General features: G+C 43.0%; 1 protein-coding gene across 2 annotated transcripts in view; it reads right to left on the reverse strand.

Annotated features, from left to right (window-relative positions):
• Positions 1-18,515, reverse strand: part of LOC102795032 (fidgetin-like) — a 31,501-nt gene extending 12,986 nt beyond the window's left edge. Inside the window, exons 1-2 of one of the 2 annotated variants that reach the window (XM_087836500.1) lie at positions 18,224-18,515; positions 17,350-17,382 (exon numbers count right to left, since the gene is read on the reverse strand). In XM_087836500.1, the coding sequence (XP_087692626.1) occupies positions 17,350-17,382; positions 18,224-18,515 (325 nt within the window). Of the gene's footprint in view, positions 1-17,349; positions 17,383-18,220 lie in introns of both variants that reach the window. The other variant, XM_087836499.1, reaches the window with a different exon arrangement.
• Between the last annotated feature and the right edge of the window lie 250 nt (positions 18,516-18,765).

Genomic DNA, 18,765 nt, shown 5'->3' on the forward strand with positions numbered 1-18,765 from the left:
TTATCGTGTGAACAAAACATCTGTAAAGACTCTCAACACCAGTGTGCTCTAACAGTGTCACGACCTCAGCAGCATCTCCATAGCGCCTCTTTCATCAGAAAAGCCTTTCACAAGCATGCAGAAACCAGACACATCATCAATAGGTGGAAAGATATAAAGTATGTAACTTAAACCCAATTGTTGCTGCTTAAACATCTTACGGCAGCTGTTTTTTTCCCCTCTGCATTTATGCACACGTATTTGGTGAGAAAGCTTCTACTTGAGAAAGAAGGCAAAATCAGCCAAAAGTCATTTTTGTATCTGTGGCTCATTACTCATCCACAAGCTTTTAATGAGTAAGTACTCCAATAAATCTGCAAATACAAATTAGCTTCTTTTTTTGCTATAAATTACATAACGTGACAAAAACAACCTAACAGAGAGTGAAAATTTATAAAACTTTAATAACACGTTTCTACTCTCGTTATTGTGGTATCAGCTGCAATTATAATGATTTCACTGGTCTATAAAGATTTAACAGTTAACAGTTAATTTGATCATTTGTAAAAATTACTAACGTATTAAAAAAAAAAACTAAACTTAGCCATACTGTGGTAGCTCTTACATTTATAAATCATTTACCATTAGCACCTATTAGTGAAAACAGTTTGACATAATGACTGTTAAGGTACTAAAATTCTTGTTTTATTACTCATCTATTACTAGCGTCCAGCTAATGGGGACGCCAACAAATTAAAGTATTAACCCCAAAAATACTAAAGCCTACATTTTTATTAATGCTCTGCAAATCTTTAATCTTATTACAGATTAAATAAAAAACAAGCTCACTGAGTTTTAAATGCCTGAGTTTGGTAATGAATGCATGGGATACACACACAGACAACATGTATAACCCTTATTAGAAGGGTTATACATGGATGCACAATCTGTATGGGAAGACTAGCAGACGCTGAAGCTGGCAGCTTCTGATTAATTGTAGTAAAATGTGACACATTAACACTGCAATGCAACAACTTGCTACACAGTATGTAGACTTCAATCTGTTTCCATCATCAATGCGGTCTGACGGAAAGAGTGGTCGCGGAGCTACATCGGCATTCCCCGCTTCCACCTGGGGTGCAGCTGGCAGGATCTTTCAGAGCGGCCCCGAGGTTAACGTGGGGCCACACGCTATCAATACTCCTCTGACGCTCGAATCTATACCTGTGAACCACCACCACTTTGTTTACCTGTGTGTTCAGTAATTAAAATAGATTTCTGAGAGGAGGCCTAATCCTTTCAGAAATGGCATCGATCTGACTACCAATGCACGAGAGGTGCGGTGTAATTTTGTCTGCTTTTTTTTCTTCCCTCCTCCCCTACACTCTGTTCAGCATAACCGAGTGCGCTGAGGACACACTCCCCTGCCTCTTCCTCCTAGACGGAAACTTTGGAAAGTCCTCGACATGAAGGACATCATTTAGGGGCAGAGGAGGGAGGGGGCTACAATAGAGGGGTGGCAGGTGGAGATAATAGAGAGGGAGCCTCTAACCTCGTCTAAAGCTGTCTGTCTTCGTAAATAAAATGAGATAATTATTGAGTGAACAACATTATACGCAGACGACGCACTCTTTCTTCTACCCCCTCCTACCGGCGCAGTTGTAAATCTCAACAAACACGGTGCTTTTGGACATTAAGTGCTCACTAAGCACAGTGGATGCATCATATTTCAAGAGCAGGCGTTGTGTGGGTGAGGAGCTGGGGAAAATGGAGTGTAATGGTTATCCATTATCTTATATGGCAACGGCAGCAATGATCATTTTCAAGTGACTCATTTCTGGAAGTACCTATCTATTGGCCACTTCGAGAGAAGACTTTGATGGCTAATCCAAAACAACTATTCAGAGGTCATTTACTGCGGCAGCGTGGAGACACTCTGCACAAGAGAACGCTCAAGCCTTCCTCATTATTCAAATACAATCCTCAGGAAGATCTACATGACAAACAGCAGCGCAGCAGCCCCGGAGTGGGTGATTACCTACACAGCACACTGCGAACCAGAGTGGAAACATTAACAGCGCATCAACAAATGAATATATCACAATCCAAGTAAGACTATGAAAGCGGCACAATAGATATTTGTCAGGGGAATTAAACAGCGATACTGGAGCTGTATTAATACGTCGACGCTTGCTTACGGAGAAGCTTAGTAGTCAGTAATGTCGCCACGAGTCATGTCTGCCAGAGAACTTTCATATTAGTCAATCATATTCTATTCATCTCGCAAGGTAAATGTATTTTTATTAGTGTCGCTGCGCTGTTTGTTTGTGTGTGGTCTCAGCTCCACATGAATGGTTACTTAACACCACACTGATTTCCCCTCAGCAGTTAGAGAAAAACCAGCCTATGCTCAATGATGCATCGCTGTGTTTGCTGCCGCCAGGCCGTGTGTGTGTTTGTGTGTGTGTGCATATGTCTTTGTGTGTTTGCATGTGTTATCGCTGCTGGCACGTAGACAGCCAGCCCAGGAGTGACTGCCGGGGTGTCACCATCTGTGGATGCATTTATGTCTGTCTGCACCGAGTTGTGTGTGTGTGTGGTTTGGAAGGGGAGGGGGGTTTAGGGGTAGGGTGGAGATGCACTCAGACAGTAGACTGGATGGCAATTGTAACATCAGTAGGCCAATTTGCTACCAAAAAACTTCAAATTTCAAATTCTTTTTTCCTATTAAAGACCACAGAAAATGCCATGATTTATAAAGCCCCCTTGTATCAATTACAGAAAGCTAACTGTAAACTCTCATTTTGTCACATGGGCAAAAAAAGAAGAAGAAGATTTTAAAGCCTTTTCTACTCGTTACGATGGATTTTGCAGTGTATCAAACACTTGGCAAGCAAGCTAGATTAGAGTTCAACAGCAGTTGGTGGAGATTAACGCCCGCCGTGCTTAGCGCACGTGCAAGGCTGCAAAAGTGCGTGTGTGTGTGTATATGTGTGTGTATATGTGCCTGTGGGATGTGTGTGAATTACTGAAGAGGCCCTGGCTGGGATAACCTCTACCCCCAGCCTGTGAACTTGCAGGATCCTTCACGGTTCATGTTTGAAGTGTCAAATTCTGCACACTTCATATGGATTTTGGCACGATATGCCAACCCACACCTCTTACCGAGTCTGAAAGAGTCCAGTCTCACAGTCCAACTGTTTGGAAGTGTATTAAAACGCATAAATGGAACCCTCCCCCAAAATGGAAAGCTTTCATGCCTGGCTGTGATGCTTTAGCAATAAAAGGGACATTAGTGAATAAACAACCTTTTCTATCATTTATTGGCTGTTGGATGGAAAGAAAAATTAACAAAAGTAAAATTGAATAAAACTAATTCACAGTTCGGTCCAAAAACGACATCAAGCACCAAAATGAGGCCTGGGAAAAGGAAGGTAAAACGTCATGGCCTTCAAGCAACTGTGCAATAATTTTTCCAGATATTTGGGAACAGTGAGCCGTAAACAAATACAAGTCATTTATCTTAATCTCACACCTTTGCACACTGTGGGAAAATGTTATACATGATGTAGGGGCGACTGACAAGGGAACGATCGGACATGTTGGTATATGGCGCTGGACTCCACCAATATCTGCTCTGAGCTACAACCTATAGCTGCTTATTCTGAACTCGGAATAAGCACACGTGTGTGCACGTGATGCTCCGAGCATTAGAAAGAACAAGCTCTCTGGTATGACAGCAGGCATGCGAAAGACAGTACACGAATGCAAGGCAGTGCGGCCTGCACGTGCATCTTTAAATCCAGTGTGCTGCGCATTATGCTGGAATTCACACAGGTTGTCTAAACAGTCAAACAGCGGATCAATACGCCCATCGATTGGTGGCATTGAGACTGAACTGGTCGTGGCGAGGGGGCAGGAGATTCTCACTAGAGCTCTCTGCAGGCTGCCGGCTGGAGAACGTATACACACATACTCACACACTCCTTTACGGACACACACATTTACTGCAAAGGTGAGGATGAGACAAATATTTGAAAACATGTGTATACAGATTTACGAACGTTAAATTTCTTCCTCTCTGCCTACTCGAACAGAAACTCAGGCTTCCTTGGGACACAGACTACCTCCGCACCAGCACAACGCTGCTCATCTCATATGAGCAGATTCAGGTCCTGTCTGTTCAAGTCAGAGCAGTCTGCCAGCAGTTTGTCTCAAAGTGAGGGCATCCAGTCAGCTTCAGCAGCTGAATATCAAGCTGCCTGCCGCCACGTCTCCTTGCGCTCAACTGACACAGTCGATAGCTCTGCATTATTCATGGGGACGGCGGGGGCCGATGAGATGGCCTCTCACTGAGGGCTGGATTTCAACAGTTCCAAACTTTACACGGGCTGGCGGACGCGTGACACCTTCAACAACTGCTTATCGTCAGCGAAAATGACAACCTAAGGCACAGGGAAGGGCACGGACTTTAAAGGGGAGGCTCGGGGAGGAATTTGTCGCATCTGTAGGTTTTGAACGAGGCTCGAAGACTGACACCATGGTTTTAATGCGACCCTTTCACAACTGACTGATGTGCCATTTAAATAACAGGCAGTGGAGCAAAAATAGCCCCTCTCTAAAAAAGATAAAGTACATACGACTTTCTTGTCAGCTCTTCTTGTTTGCTATCAAGTCAATAAACACAGATCACAAAGCTAACATGAAACCCCCGAGTATCTTTTAGCGATAATAAAAAAGAAAACAAATCATAATTTGAAATGTTGCTCAGCTACGTTTGCTTATTTCCATTACACAGACTCAAAACATCAATTAGCTAAACTGCGTCCGTTCAAAAAAGGAGGAGGGGAAAAAAAAGAACAAGTTAGGGAAAAAAAAGAGAGACTGTTATTTGGAGTAAATCAAACACGACGCAAAGAGAACCAAAGGCAATAAAGAACGTCAGGCTGCTTGATATCAGATCTCGGAGGAGAAATTTGATGGGCACCGATGAGCAGAAGGCATCTCGGGAGGATTGGACAAGGGAGAGATTTAATGTGATCATAGGGGACGCTCATCTTTCAGGGAACGGGGTAATAATGAGCAATCAATAACATCCCTAACAGAGTTAGAGCGAGTGGCTGACAGCAGATGTAAGGCTCCGGCTAACAGGCTACGTCTGATCTCACATTACCACACTGGATCTGAGTTTAACACACACACAGGCGTGCAAAGTGTGTATAAATGCACAGACAGCATATGGATACCCCACCCCTCCACCCCCCACACACACCTACACACACTCTGTACTTCTTACACACTGACACATGCACACAGCGCACAATCTCCTTAGGTGACATCCAGCAGCAACGTGTCACTGTCTATCGATCAAGAGCTGTAATCACATTCACGGGTGATGAACACAGTTCGGTATTGTGAACACGGGCTTCTGTTTATCCGGTGACTGCAGATTTCACAGCCTAAAATGACAACCAGGATATAAAAAGTACCCAGTAAATAAAGCTCAATGTCCTGCTCACTGCTGTTGCCACCACTTAGACTTAGCTATCATGTAGACTCAGTTTGAATAGCTAGAAGTGACTTGACTAACACTTTACAAAAAAGTATTTCAGCATGGCTTAAGATTAAATGTTCAACAATCCCAGGGTTTCCTCCAGAAATATTAATTTAACTGTGAAAAGTGTTATAGGAGAGCTTATTTCCCACTTTAGAGGACACACCAGCGAGCCACTATTCACATGCAGCAATGCATGCATAAACTACCCCACTGTTATCTGCAATTATTTGATACAAGTGGACAGATAATGGTTAAAAAGTTAAAGGTAAGGTAGTAGACTAAAAAAAATATATCCCCTAATTTAATAACTGTAGCTATTCTATCCAGAGATTCAGCATCACAGAGGTCTAGAAAAAATACTTAAGAGTCAAGAAAATGGCTAGAATAATAAAATGCCTAATCTTCTGTTAATCAAAGCATTTTCGCTGGAAATATTTTCTTTTGATTGGATAATTAATCCTTTTATGCTAAGATCTGGCCGATAGTTGATGTATTTAAGCTGCACTGAAACAAAAGTCGAATCTACTTGTACATTCAGATCATCACAGAACAATGCTGCTGATGTAACTGGCAAATAAATTACCACTAATTTAATACAATACATGTTTACAAAAGAAACATAGCATTAAGGTTAGCTTCTATAGTTACGCTCATTTCTTATAGCCCGACTCAAGGAGCCAAAAGATGATTAAAGAATGCGTTCTCAATGACCCTGAAGCTGTGAACCGAAACACCAAATACTATTGTCTCTGCCTATTTTGGAGTGACAAAGACCAGGGCCTTGATAACAGTTTGGATGTGCACGTTTGCATGTGATTTCACATATTTGTGCCACAGCATGTCTCACAGTGGCAAAGCAGTTTTAGAAAATCAATAATTTTCTTCTTCCCATATTACTGTGCCGCTTCGCTGTCAGAACCTTTTCATGAGCATTTTCTGCTCCCTAAAAGAAGAGTCGGACGATGAGGAGGAGAGAGAAAAGGGCACGAGGTATTTATTGAGGAGATGAGTTGGGACACAAGATAAGAAGTGACTCTGCTGGCCTGTTCGAAGACGAATGTCATTCCACCACTGAGGTCCCATGAGGGACATGAGTCAAGGCTGAGGAACGAAAAGGCTGACAGAGGAGCCAGAAATTCAGGCTGTGATATTTCCATTTTTGAAAGTTACGATATTTCTCACTGGAAGACAAAGCCAGTACGGCGGCGCTATATATCATCTGAATTCTGCTTTTACACTAATTTCTTCTTCACCTTGAGTTCTCTGCTCCGAACATCCTCCCTGCACGCTTTCGTTGAAAAAGCTGATTGACACCAAGCCTATAGGGAGCTGCATTTTGTAAACAGTATCGTGTCGTTGCAGATGCTCCAGCTTTTGTTAACAACTTGTACTAACAGCTGACCAGATGTGTCCGAGGGTTGCAGCGTCTCCTAGCAACAGTAAAATGTTCTGGCAGAACGGGCAAATCTGAAAGCACAAAACAGATTTCTATACTGTGTCTGTCCTTTACTGGCCAGCAGAACATCAAACAGTGAGGCCACTGGTAATGTAAGTTTAATCTGCGCTCATTCACTACCTGTTACACTTTGCTGTCCCTCGCACCCTCCTTAATCAAAGCTATAGCACAGCACCTCATCAGGTTGTTAGTTACTCTGAAGCTCTCAGAAGTTGCTATGGGCCTCTTATCTTATCAGTCAATCTGCAGCAGCGTGCAGGAAATGAGACACACAACAGCAATACTGCCAACAACACTCATCTGTCAACACACACTGGCTCAATTACCATACTGTAGCACAATTCAGGACATGCAGAACATACATAAATTGAATTGCTGACGTTATACAAGCTAAGTCATTAGCGTATCTGTCACCGGTGTATCTGTGCAACAGTAAAAGTGGTAAACTTTTTGCCGCCCGGACGTAAATCTGCATTTTTCTAATCATTGGGAGTGTGCATTTGTTTTGATCCGGCATCCTCGTATTACCGACTTGTTTGCCGGCTCTGTCTGCAGACAGAAAAAGGCAGGGGGGAAAATATATATATATAAGGAGGAAGGCGAGCAGATACACAGAGAGAGAAACAAAGAGTGAGACAAACCCATACAGTGATACGGAGAAAAGGGGAGAGAGATACACATGCAGGGAGATAAAGAAGGATGCCTAGTGTATGTACTGCATCCCAAGGGATCACTTACTCAGTATAGACACTTTCATTGGCCAAAACCTCTTCACACACACACACACACACACACACACACACACACACACACACACACACACACACACACACACACACACACACACACACACACACACACACACACTCCCTCCAAGCAATATTCCTGTAAGCACTTGTCCACTGAAAATCACTGCAAGTGAAGTGGAGAAGAGGAAGGAACGGAGGAGGCTGATAGAATACAGGGAAATAAAACAAGGAAAAAAAGGGATCAGGAGGAAGCAGGAGGACACCTGGCTGGTGTCCAGGGGAATTAAACAGTCTGTTTACTGCTCTCAGCGCCTCAGCACTGCTATGTTAGCCTAATGGCACGGACATGAAGCCAATTGATTTGTAGACCAATAGACCTCTCCCACAGCACAGGCAGATTACCTAGATCACTGGCTCTGCATCGAGTAGACATCGCTTCTCATTTGCGCCCCACAGGCAGTGGAATGTGAAGAGGGTTTTTGTGTGTCTGTGTGTGCATGTTTGCGTATATGTTCGCGTGCACCTGGGATTAGAATGTGTTAATTCGCAAACTCCATACACTTACAACCAGGTGACCCTTATTTCAATTATTTTCCTTCAAATTATGTAAAATCCTTTATGGAGGATTAGCTACATTATATATATATATATATATATATATATATATATATATATATATATATATAAAATTCTGTAAAAGGGCTAAAACAGCCACTGATGTGTAAGTGCTTGGAAATTGTTCAACCTGTACAGCAGGTAATGTCCTACAACTATATGGGATATTACCTGTCATTGTAATTATTAAAGAATGGAAGCTTGAAGACAGGAGACGTGTACCTTCTAACATGTTATGAAAAGAAACTTTGGCCAAAATATTACCTAATCAAGTAATTTTAGTACCTAGGCATTGAACAGGTTTCATAACTGTGGTCAAAAAACCCTGAAATAGTAAACAAACACACACACACACACACACACTCACACACAAAAAGAGACAATAAATAAATTTAAGCCATGTTCCCACACACAAGACAAACAGGTCCTCTGGCTGAAAGCCAAGCCACCACCACACTGGGGCTAGCGTTACAAATGTGAAAATGCCTCAATATTATTTCAGGTGCCACCAAATATTCTGTTATTGTGCCATATATGTCTAAGAAAACAATGATTTTTAGGCTTATAGCATCAACGCATACAGTCAACAACAGGTTAAAAGCTAGCTATGTCTGATAGTGACATGAAAAGAAAAAGAAAGCACTAGTATGCAGAATGTATAAAACAGACAAATATCATGGTAGTCTTCTGTTTTTATTGTTCTATGCACAAAGTATAGATAGCAATTAGGTAAACACATCTATAGTTGAAATGCTAAGCTAGCTTAACTGTGTCTTGCTAAAACCATTTTTGTAGCCACAATCAGGGACAATAGAAAACACATATGTAGCCTCGGGTTCTGAGACATGAAGCCATTTCCAAAAGGAACATAATAAATCTAAATCTCATTTTGGTTCATGATGAATTACAAAAGTCAGTTTTGCACAACTTGTGATTGGCAAGTTTTTAGCACAATCAGACCCGCCTCGCCCCGTCACGTATGGTTTACTCAAACCATCCATCTTAAACTGGGAATTTAGAAATCAATGAATAATGTTTCAAAAACTTTTACAAGTGGGTATGAAAATGTCATTGACATAATGATTCCAATCCAATTTAGAGAAGAAAAAAATATTCCATTGTGATAAAAAAGAAAAAAGTATTTTTTCCTGTGACACTAAACAGATGATGCTTAAGAACTGATAGTACAATTACTGTGGAAGTGTAACATATGGCTCCATGCGTGATGCACATCTGTGGCATCAGCAGTGAATGTGGTTCCAAACTGAATGTAGAAACCCAAACGACAAAAAAAAAAAAAACTTTCTGTAGGACAATGACAGACCACACACACTTGAAGCTACATTTATCCCTGTGTACGGGCGAATACTAAGAGCAATTCCACATTCTCCACAGTTTTCACTCATGTTACTGTCCCAGTTGATAAGCATGAAAATCCATTTATCTACAAAGGAACTGTATGGTCTGTATTTGACAATGTCTCTTTCATGGTCCCTTGCAGAACCCCTTTTTTTGTTCACAAAGCCACCCAACTGACTCCGCCACGTCTGTAATAGACCACACTCATTTGATATAGACATATCAAGCAACTTATTGCAGCGGTTTTTGCCGTGCATCAAGAGGAGCGGAGCTGGCCGACAGAAGCGGTGATACGCTCTGAACATAAAAGAACAATGGGCGCGAGGGAGATGCAGTTAAACGAGAAAAAGACACAGTGGACACCATACAGGGCTGCACATATGTTTGCTGGCATGAATGCATGGACAGAAAACCTAATGGAGACATGGTAAGGGTCACTGTCATTCAGCTTTCTCCTCTGTGTGAGTCATTCTCCTGACTGCTGGGTGTGCAGGAGAACGGGGATCCAGAATTAGGCCTCTGGGGAGGATGAGGATGGGGAGGAGGAGCCGTCAGATTACTGATTAGAGGGTGGGGAAGTGGTGGGATTAAAATGTGCATAGGTATAGACGGTAGCCCGACTAATGCTGCTCACAGCTCAGGTAAGGGCTTCGTCGAGCTTAGCTGTGGGGATTATAGTGTGCTTAATGCACTGACAAAACTGCACAGGTGGAAATGTTGCAAAAAAGAAATACAACTCTCCTGGAGATTCTTATCGAAACACCTTCCTCAATGTTATTCATTGCTGATCTAATCCATATTTGTGTAAATGAGCTGCACGGAGCTTTACAACACAAGGCAGACAGAAAAACCTTTGAGACTTTGGTATTAACAATGATGCTACGTCGTAATCACCCTCTGGCTAATGCAGCTAATGAATGAGAAAACGCTAGCAGGCTAACGGCTCTAATTCTCCTTCACAGGCTATCATGTTGCAGCCCGGAGACAGATCAATACCATTTGCTCAACACACAGGAGGCCTGGGAATCTATAAAAGGGCTTTTATTGAGTAATTAAACACCCATTACTGTCCCGTGCAGCCAAACAATAAATTTGATCAGCCTCTCAGGCACAGATCCAGCCCGTGATTAATACACAGTGCATGCATGACATAAAAGACCGCAATGACATTTTGGCTGTTTTAGACCCTAGAACAAGAGTTTGGTCCTTACAGCGGTTGTTTTCAGGTTCCACGTTATAGTCGGACCTTTGGGAAGCTCAGAGAGCAATTTCGTGCCTGTCCAGCAGCCTGTCTGACCGTCCTGGCCTGTAGTTTGAATCCCACCAGTACCACCAGTTACAGACACACCCTGCTTTTAAAAGTCCGGAAGTGAAATTTTAAACCTCGGTCAGTAACCCTGTAAAGGCAGTAATGTACTTCCAGGTGTTGTTGCTGAACAGATCCTGTAATTTTGAATATTTTAAAACATTTATATTGTGTAGAGGGTTTCATTTTTCCAAGAAAAAAGCAACAATACACACGACTAGTTTGGAAAACGCTTGAATTGTCCTATGACTTCTAATGTCTCTACTTATTTATTCACCCATTTCAGAGTTACTGAAGGCTGGATACTGTTCTTCTCAACATCCTTTTTGAACACTTGCACAATTGAAAATCCTGTTACAATCCCATCCTTGTTGGAGAATATTTAGCATTGTTGAGCCAACAATATGGCATCTGGGTGATTCTCCTAAATATGAATGGCCCATTCACAGGGCTCAATGGAGTTGCTTGGCAAAGGCCCTTCTTCCCCTCCCTCCTCCATACGCAAAACAATATTCAGCGCAGCAGTCTTGGCACTTTTCCCCGAAATCAACAAAAGAGGAACTTGAAGCTGTCCCTGAAACCCTCAAAGCATTAAGCCTCTGTGAGATGCAAGTACTTGGCACAAGCAAAGCGATTTATCGACAATGGGCAAATCATACAGTGCTTTGTGAGATTTAGGGGATACAATAGCACTCCGTTTCCAAAGCACACATTAGTAAGCATGTCATTGGGACCCCCTGGGGGATTTGAGCAGCCTAGAGGATTGTGTAGTGAAGAGGATAAATATATGTTACTGGGCAAGAAGATGGACCGTTGCCAGTGACTCCCTCCCTCACACAGCATACTGTGGATTACAGAGTGAGGAATACATTAATAGAATAATCTTCTGACCACATAAACTAACCCACCAACTGAACCCATTTGGCTTGTTAAGTGTATACATTGGAGTGCATCTAAAATCAATTTACAACCATTTAACAGAGCTCAAGAGGTGCAGATGAGGAGAGATTCTCGCCTCACGCACGCACACATGCATACCGAGGGCTTCTGCCACGATTGACAAAAAAACAACAACAAAAAAACTTGTTATAAATGTGCAGCGCTTGCAGCCATGCTGATCTCTTAGTGCTAAACAAAACCAACAATGGACAAGCAGACGCCCACTCAAAAGTCAATACCATGCGTGCCTCCTCTTCCTCTTGTATGGTTAATGCATGATGCCAGGTAGGGGAGACAGACGGAGAGTAGGATCTCATTATACGCTGCGTGCTATCATTAGCCATCTACCACATGTGTCCATCCTGCCAGCAGAGTCATACAAGCAACATCCTAATGCTCTCGCCCGCTTCCAGTGGGGAAACTTGGCCACACACACACACACACACACAGTGCAAGCATGAAACAACATAATCACACACATTCCTCCTTAGCAGGCCTGAACACAAACACACGCATGCATGCAGACGTTAAGCAATTTCTCAGCGACTGAGCTGCAGATCGTTTGCTTTTTTATGTCACGGGGAAAAAAAAACACATATGTACAAGTTTTTGATTGCTGGTCAAACAAAAGACAGTCAACAGTTTCATTTTGAAATTGAAGCTGAGGCAAATTTAGAGCCTGGCATTAGTGTTGATTGTACAGCACTTAAATGCAAATAAATGGGAATTTTAAGAATTATCATCAAAAGCATGACAACAGTGAAATTTCTGTTTTAACTCATAACTCCGCTAACAAACGCTACTTATTCACAGCAGAAAAAACGAGATACATAAATCTTTTGTGTCTCTTGCTTTGCTTTAAAAAGCCACAAAAAGACTATAAAGGTATCACCTCAAGCTAGACAACATGTGACTTTTTTCTTCTTCTTTTTTTTTAACATTTTACAAACCAAACCAGTAAAAAATAAATAGATAAAAAAAAATGTAGCAACCCTGCAATAGCCACAGTCAAATTTGGAGCTCTTTAGCAATAGAAGTTGTTTTTGCTCTCGCTCCCAGTTTGTGTCCATCTCCCTGAGGCCACAGGCAGCTAAGTGATGCTGTGCCACACGCCCAGCCACTCAACATCCTTTGTGTCCATCCCCTGGCAGCCTTCCAAGCTCACACAGACACCCATACACACATACAAATTCACTCTCGCACCAAATGAGCCATTGTTCATTAACACGCACGCACACCTCAACCGCCTCAGACAAAAATAAATAGATAAAAATAAAATAAAATAAAAATAAGAAGTGCTGCTGACTTACTTTCCATTTGCCAAAGGTGTCCTACTAATCAAGATATTCAAACTGAGTGGCGGATTGGGGGTTTGTGGGGGGGTTGCAGACGGTCACTATCTGGCCAAGCCTCGCTGTTAGCAAAATCAGATCATCCAGTCAGAGCCGCAAAGGGAGAGCAGCAGCAAGGCATTACAGTCAGCGCCTGTCTTGCTCTTTAGCTGCTGTTTTCTTTGGGCCAGTGCTTTTTCTTTTTCTTTAAAAAACAAACAAACAAAAGGCTCTCGTCGGGGTCCTCCGTCGTCAAACCAAATGAGCGGCATCCCCTTCGCACACTTTAACAAGACTTCCATGGCAATAACCTAATTAGAAATGGTGCCTTCTCATTTCAAGGCACAATGTAAAGGATAAGCTGTGAGCTGCCATGTCTATTAAAGGTCTAATGGTGTGGAATATTTTTCCTTTTTTTAATAAGTCCTTAGCATATTTAACACTTCCAAACGCAGAATGCTTTAATATCTGCCAGAGAATCCGGGCCACGGGTGGCGGAGATTGCTGGTGAAGAGTAAAGGGAGGTGAACGGAGGTCTGTTTAAAATTCAGAAATAGGGGGATAGCGAAAGAAGGTAGGAGGGAGGAAAAAGTATAAAATAACTGTCGCTTTGATTTGATTAAAACCTATGAAAAATGATGCATTACATAAAATGAGAAACTTCAAACATTTTGTGGGGATTCAGAGTTCAAAGAAATGGAGATAATGCTTTTTAATCCTGGAATTAACATGGAAATGAATTTGACAGGATGTCTTTTAGAGGATGGTGTGTGTGTATGTGTGTGTGTGTGTGTGTGTGTGTGTGTGTGTGTGTGTGTGTGTGTGTGTGCGTGCGTGTGTGTTGAGAGGGGGGTGATAAATCTGTAAATTTGGCTACATTGGTCATAGATCAGTTTCTGCTGCATTTATTGCAATTCTTTCCTCATTTGTGTCAAACTTAAATTCATGACCTCACATCTTTTAACGTCTAACTTTTTCTTACATGTTTTTTCCCGTTTTATAATAGCACCAAAACCTGATGAACCACGTCTGGCATTTCAAGTGTAAAAGCACAATCTTAGCACTGAGCATCACAGGTTACAGCAGGATCTTTGGTAGTAAGCTGTAGGTATTACTCCTCCCCTGAGTCAGTCTTATGTGGCTATCCCTTCACTTAAGAACACCCATCAGATTTTGACTGGATAATAACTAGTCAGCACTGAGAAGGAGAGATGCCAGGAAAAGTGAATAGGAATCAGAAGAGTGTGTAAAAAAGGTTGAGTTGCAACACGGGGAAAAGAGGAAAAAAAATAAAATTTATCAAGCGGCAACTGTCAGTCACAAAAAACAAAACCCCCATGTGAAACTATGAAAAAAAAAAAGATGCAGCCAGTGTAGCAGGGAAAAGAGGGGAGGAGGGGGAAACATAGAAAGCGGAAGAGGAGGATAGAGTGGATCACAGTGTCAAGGATTTTAAGGAATTGGCGTCCACTCATCTACGGAGAAACACGGGCAGCGGCCCTACCGACAGCTACCTGCCGTCTCTGAGAAGAGGAACTTGGATCAGCGAGGAGGGGGCTGTCAGCTAGCACGCAGGGAAACACACAAAGACTACACAGCCTCGCTACAGTTAGCTGACACACAGCCCCAGCACTGTCTTCTGGGACAGAGAGAGAAAAGAACGAGGGAGAGAGAGGAAGAGAGAGGGAGGAAATAAGTGGACAAAGAGTGAAATAGATGAGAGAGCAAAGAGACAAGATAGGCTGACGCACTGTCGAGCAAACGCGGAGAAAAGAAGGGGAGCAGGGAGGGGAGGTGGAGAGATGGAAGAGAGCGAAATAGACAGACAGGTCCGAGAGGGATTTGTTCTATTTGCATGCGCCAGGCTCCCATGGGGTCCAGCTCCGCTCGGCAAGCCAAGAGCACAAAAGATAACACTTAACATATTTGCTAAAAGATGACAACCCTGCCTGGATCTCATTTGAAGAGGCCCCTTTTGTCAGGATGCTCAGACAGGAGAAATCCACTGATATGGACATGGCAAAGACTAACAAATGTCTCTCTTTCTTTCCTTCCTTCTCCCTCTGTCTGAAAAACCCGGTATTCCCCCCCCCAACATGCACATCCCCTTACATCTGGCAGGAGTCCCGTGGGGCAGACTAGATCGCACGCCGGTGGTTGCAGGATGGTAAAACAGCTTTTAATGGTAAACATTACATACTGATAGAAAGTGTCAGGATAATTTATTTATACGGCCCCGCTGGGAGTAGCTTAGCCACCTCGCAGCACACCGACTCTCTCTGTTCATTTGAGGGAAAAGTCCACATTTAGATAGATAAAGTCAGAGTAAAGGGCCGCCTGTTTGTAAAGCACTTTTTCTGCTATTCCTATTATTTCTCCACACTCTGTCCCTATTAGCTTTACTGTGAGGCCGTTGGAGATGTGAGGCGATACTTTATGTGTATAATGAGGGGGATTATTGCGACTGTCACTGCAACAAGCTCACACAGTGGACGCAGATCTTACGGTGAAGACTGGAGCAAAGGAATAAACAAACCGCTCAGTATCTACATTATTTACAGTAGGCCACACACACACACACACACACACACACACAAATCAACAGCGCGTGTGGCTGCTCCTGCGTTTCCTTCTTGTGCACACACTCTTGCCTTTGGAAAAACTCATGCTACCCATCTCAAACGTCAGAGCCCGCATTTCACACGAGTCTCAAAAACAGCAACAAAGCAAGAACACAAGTGTACGCGAGCGCCCAATAAAAAGAACAGAAAAATCACATCTGCAAATCAGACCCGCACGTCCAAATAAAATCAGTTTGGACTAATTTAGGGAAAAAAAGCTGCAGAAACTGTTCAGTTTTAACTGTTCGCTGCTACTTACATGTGCATACCTGCATGCTAATTTGGAACAATGAAACCAGTAACAGGATAACTTCTACATTTTCACCAAAGTGTGAGAACATCAGCACGCGCACATATAAAGAGAAATAAAGGCGAGACACACGCAGCAGCAGGAGAGAGGAGGTGAGGTGAAGCGAACGACTGCATGTGTGAGCTCAGAGATCAGAGACGAAAGGTTGAGTTCTCACTAACAGCCACTAGAAAAAAAAACAAGACTGTGCAGTTACAGAACTTGGCTGTCATCCATCCTAAAACTCTCGCCTTCAACGTGAACCTTCTTATTGTGCATCGGCACAACAGCAACACGTATGCAGGGCTGTTTTGTTTGTGTGTTTATGTGGCTGAAATTTCAAAACTGAATTTAATTTTGGAGCAAGGTGTGCTCTCAATGTGTCATCAGCGTTCCTCTATCACGCAAGAAATCCCTCACCTGATTAGAAAAATAATAACTAGCACTGAATGTTTCTTTAGTACAATAAAGGAAAAAAGATATGGTGCAACTAAGGGGAAAAAAAATCATAAATATGTATTTTTCACTTTGTAAAAATGTGACAGAGGTCTCGCGCACAGTGACTCCAGTCACATCCATTTGTTTCATTAAGTGATCAGTGAATTTCTGAGCACATTATTCTGTCTCAATGATATTTTGAAATGTCAAGGAAAAAAATAATTAGCCTACTCAAACTGCTGTATTTAATCTGCAGCTCTGAGGGTTTTCAAGAACAATATTCCATTACAAATATGTCATTTATTTAATATCTTGAAAAAAATCGAATTAGAGCTGCAAAATTAAGCCATGTGTAATTTAGATGTTGCAGGCTTAGTCACCAAATATTAATTACCAGGTAGTGTGTGTGCTACACAAAGCTGTGTTTGCGTTACAGAAAAAAAATGAGTTTTTAAAAAATTAAGAGAAAGAAAATTAATCCAAACAACACAGCTACAATTTGGACATCCATCTCAAACATGAAGAATTCACTTTTTGAGCCAACACTCTAAACAATCTGAGGTCATCAGCTCCCCCCTACCCCCAACCCCAGCTGCCCAATGTTATTTTAATAGTTTTACATACATAAATACACACACACACACACATACATACATATACATTTAAGTGAACAAGTACATAAGTTGATGGAGAAAAAAACATCAACCTACCATAGACGCTGCTGCTGCTGATCATGTCGTGCTGGAACAGAGAGAAGAAGAGAGAGAGGAAGAGGAGGAGAAAGCATTGGAATTAATTTGTGGAAGAAAAGGCGGAAGGAAGGATTCCCTCTCAAAGAAAAAAAAAGCTTTACAATAGGAGACACTTTCTGGGTGCAACACTGCTCGGATTTCAAGCCGTGTGAGAGGTGGGCCCTGCGAGTCTTTGGAGCAAGCAACTCAATAGGAGAGCCATCTAACCTACATGCATCTCATTAGAAAGTGGAGCCCGAGATGACAGGCAGCAGTGGAGGAGGAGGAGGAAGAGGAAGAGGAGGGCGATATCGGAGAAAAATCAACTGGTGCGGATCTGTCATCCGAGTTAAATCCGCTCGTTACGACCACAAATGTCCAGTTTGTGAGATTCATTAATAGCTACACGTGCCACGATATCACCGGATCCGCTGACTGCACGCGCAACTTGTTGTAACCGTACCCGCCTCATGGAAGCTAATGGGGAGAGGAAAAAAGCCTCCGCGTGTGTGTGTGAGTGTGTGTGTGCACCCAAGTTGTGGCTTTTTTCTGTTCGGAGTGCCGCACAGTCGACACACACAAACAGGAAGCCAACGGTGCAGCCTACGTGTCCGTGCCTGTGCGATCCACGCGCGGCGTGGCGCAGGTGCGCTTCACCGACAGATGAATAAATAACCCGTTACGCAGAGGGCATCGCTCGCAAATCGGGAAACTTGTCAGATCACAAACTGCACATGCACTATTCCGAGATGAGCGGCGGGCTGCTCCGAGCTCGTCTCCTCCACACAGACGCGCTGTCTGCTCTGACCGCTCGCTCTAATTGCAGATGCAGCGGATCCCCGTTCCTTACCTTTTTTTCTCTCTCTCTCTCTCTGCTCTCCAGTGACAGGTCGACCTCTCACGTGTGTGCGTGTGTGTGTGTGTGTGTGTGAGAGAGCGTGTGGGGGGGGAGTGTTATGGTCGCATCGATCCCTGGGAGGGGTCCTGCTGATGAGCGAGGTGCCGAGGTTAAGCCGGGATGCGTGTGAGCTGAAACCATCCCAAGTTAACGCAGTAGACACTGACCACAGCCACTGCCATGTTGGAATTTCACCAGCGCTGAACAGCTGCTTCTCAGACTGACCAGTACGCTCGGCAACGCGCATGCGTCAAAAGGAGGAGGAGGCGGTGAAGCAGGGAGGTGGTGGTGGTGGGGGGTGGAAAAAAAATCCAATTGTTACCCATAAGGTTGTTGTGGGCACTTGATTTGTATGTTAAGTTTGGAAGTGGTGATGGGAGATGAGCCGAAAGAGGCAAACACAGAAAGAGTGAGGACGCCTGCGCTGAAGAAGAGGCGCCTTTTAACAAGTCACTTCCACTCAGTTGTATTAGGATATGAAAGGTCACACAGACAGA

The sequence above is a fragment of the Neolamprologus brichardi genome, chromosome 23 (assembly GCF_056152115.1).
Source record: "Neolamprologus brichardi isolate AB-2024 chromosome 23, ASM5615211v1, whole genome shotgun sequence".
Taxonomy (NCBI): Eukaryota; Metazoa; Chordata; class Actinopteri; order Cichliformes; family Cichlidae; genus Neolamprologus; species Neolamprologus brichardi.